We start from the raw sequence: 2,384 nt of genomic DNA on the forward strand, positions 1-2,384 counted from the left end.
AGAAAAATAAGTAGTAAAAGATATTAAGGTCTAAAGTAAAATTTATATATTAATAAGATGAAAATGTCAGGTAAATGTCAAAATTAAAGTTGGATCCACAAGGCATAAAATAGTAAATATAAAAGTCAAATAAAATTATAGAAATAAGAAATATTTTGAAACATCATTTAAAATTTTTGTAAAGAAACTAGAATAGGATTGTAAATGTGTAAAGGATACAGTGAAGTGATGTGAAGTGTAAAAGGAAAACGGCATTTAAAAAGCAAAGGCATATATGTGGAAAGGCCCTAACAAGGGTGAAGAAAATCAAGAGAGTAAGAAAGAAAAAAATATAATGATTATTGATTAGTTACCAGAAAAAAATTGTTAAAGAGATAGGTGTTGCCGAAATTAATTGATAAAACCAGATAAAATAGAAGCAATTATCGTGAGAGAGTGTATAAAAGAAGCAAATTGGGAGAAACCAAATATATAAAAGTAAAAAGTTTTGGAAAAGTGACTCAAGAAAAATCCAGGAAGAGCGGAATAGTAGCAGCAGGTTCCAGAAAGCCAGTAAGAGCGAGATAGTAGCAGCAGGTTCTAGGAATCCAGATAGAAAGCGAAATAGCAAGCAGGTTCCGGAAATCCAGCGAAAGAGGAGAGACAAGGATTCCAGAACAACATTTAAGCAGAGTAAACGCGAGAAGCCAGTCGACAAGTGCTCAAGCAATAAGACGTAAAAAAAAGTGTGGTGAGTTCTGTGTGGTTTCATGCTGAGTAATACCCTCATTTGAACTTACTACTGAGAAGGGTCGAGAGCTAGACAGGGCAAAGTTAGACAACCAACAGTACACCAAAACAGCTATACAAAGTACATATCACTATAAAAAACAAAATATTTTGGCGCTTACACAAACACGAATTCATAATCATAATAATATTGGCGCCCAACGTGGGACAAGAAGAAAAAGTGAAGGCAAGAATAAAACTAGAGAAATGGATCTTAGAAGTGGAAAACAAACTGGAGAAGAATCAAGTGAGTCTCTATCAGAACAAGAAACGACAATGGAACCAGGACCAATAACAGGAAGAGGAAGAAAATCGGCAATACAGAATATATTAGAAGATATGAAAACCATACAAGAAGATAGAAAGAGGCAAGAGGAAGATAGAAAAAGACAAGAGGAAGATAGAAAAATGCAAGAGGAGGATAGAAGAAGACTAGAGGAAACAATAAAACAAGGTAGAAAAGAAGATTTACAAAAATTAGAAGAAGGAAAAACAGAAGATTTACAAAAATTAAAAGAAGACTTACAAAAATTAGAAGAAGGAAGAAAAGAAGATTTACAAAAATTTGAAGAAGGAAGAAAAGAAGATTTACAAAAATTTGATGAAGGAAGAAAAGAAGATTTAAAAGAATTTGAACAAGGAAGAAAAGAAGATATGGAAACAATGGTAAAAGTAATTGAACAAAAAGTACAATCCATCAAGGAAGAAATTCGACGGAAAACACAAACATGGAAACAAGATTTAAAAAGAGATATTGAAAAGACAGAGCAGGAGATAGCAATGGTAGAGAATAAAACGATGGAAATAGAAGAAACAATGAAGAAACAGGAAGATGAAATGAGAACTATTGGAAGAAACGTTTCGAATAATACTCATAACATTGAACAGGTGAAACGACAGGTGGAGGATAGAGTAAGTGGGATTAGAAACGAGATGGAATTGGAAAGAAGAACAAAAGAAAGAATAGAAGAACTCCAGAAAGAAGTTGAAAGAATAAGAGAATTGAAAGGACGAGAAGGTGAAATGGTTACAAGATGGATTTGTCAAGGAGACAGAAAAATACATAAATTTACAAGGTACATAAACAAGTTACACCCAATGGTATTTATAAAATCTATTAACCAGATGATTAAAGAAATAGAAGAAGAAATATTAGATGAAGATACTAAACTGGAGAGAATAAAGGAAATTATGAGAGAAAACTTAGAAGCAGAAGCACTGATATGGTTCAATGGCATATAAAATGATGTTCAAGATTACGAACAATTAAGAAATCGATTCCTACAACATTTTTGGGGTGACAATGCACAATTAATGGTAAGAGAAAGAAAGTTATATTTTGGAAAGTTTAATCCACACATATCCAACAGTCTCACTAATTATGCACTTAGACTATACTCGCTAGCTCAGTACTTAACATAAAAAATAAGTGAACAAGATTTAGTGTTGTATATTTCCCGACAGTTCAAACAAGAGGTAGCAGAAACCATCGCAATGCATGACATAAAACAATGGAGCATATTTGACTAGAGTAGAAAGAAATATGCCTAGTAATTATCAAAATTCCAGTAACATGAATCGTAAGAATTTTCAAAATTCAAGTAACCATCAGGGAA

At 32.4% G+C, this 2,384-nt stretch overlaps 1 protein-coding gene across 1 annotated transcript; it reads left to right on the forward strand.

Moving 5' to 3' along the window:
• Positions 1-975: 975 nt before the first annotated feature.
• LOC108913656 (vicilin-like seed storage protein At2g18540) lies at positions 976-2,010 on the forward strand. Its single transcript, XM_018719241.1, has one exon. It carries the CDS (start codon positions 976-978, stop codon positions 2,008-2,010), a length of 1,035 nt encoding a protein of 344 aa, XP_018574757.1.
• Positions 2,011-2,384: the final 374 nt, after the last annotated feature.

Source organism: Anoplophora glabripennis, unplaced genomic scaffold (assembly GCF_000390285.2).
Source record: "Anoplophora glabripennis isolate ALB-LARVAE unplaced genomic scaffold, Agla_2.0 scaffold1296, whole genome shotgun sequence".
In the NCBI taxonomy this organism is placed as follows: Eukaryota; Metazoa; Arthropoda; class Insecta; order Coleoptera; family Cerambycidae; genus Anoplophora; species Anoplophora glabripennis.

Excerpts from the sequence above, each read along its gene's own strand:
- LOC108913656 (XM_018719241.1), top strand. The coding sequence starts at position 976 with ATGGATCTTAGAAGTGGAAAACAAACTGGAGAAGAATCAAGTGAGTCT.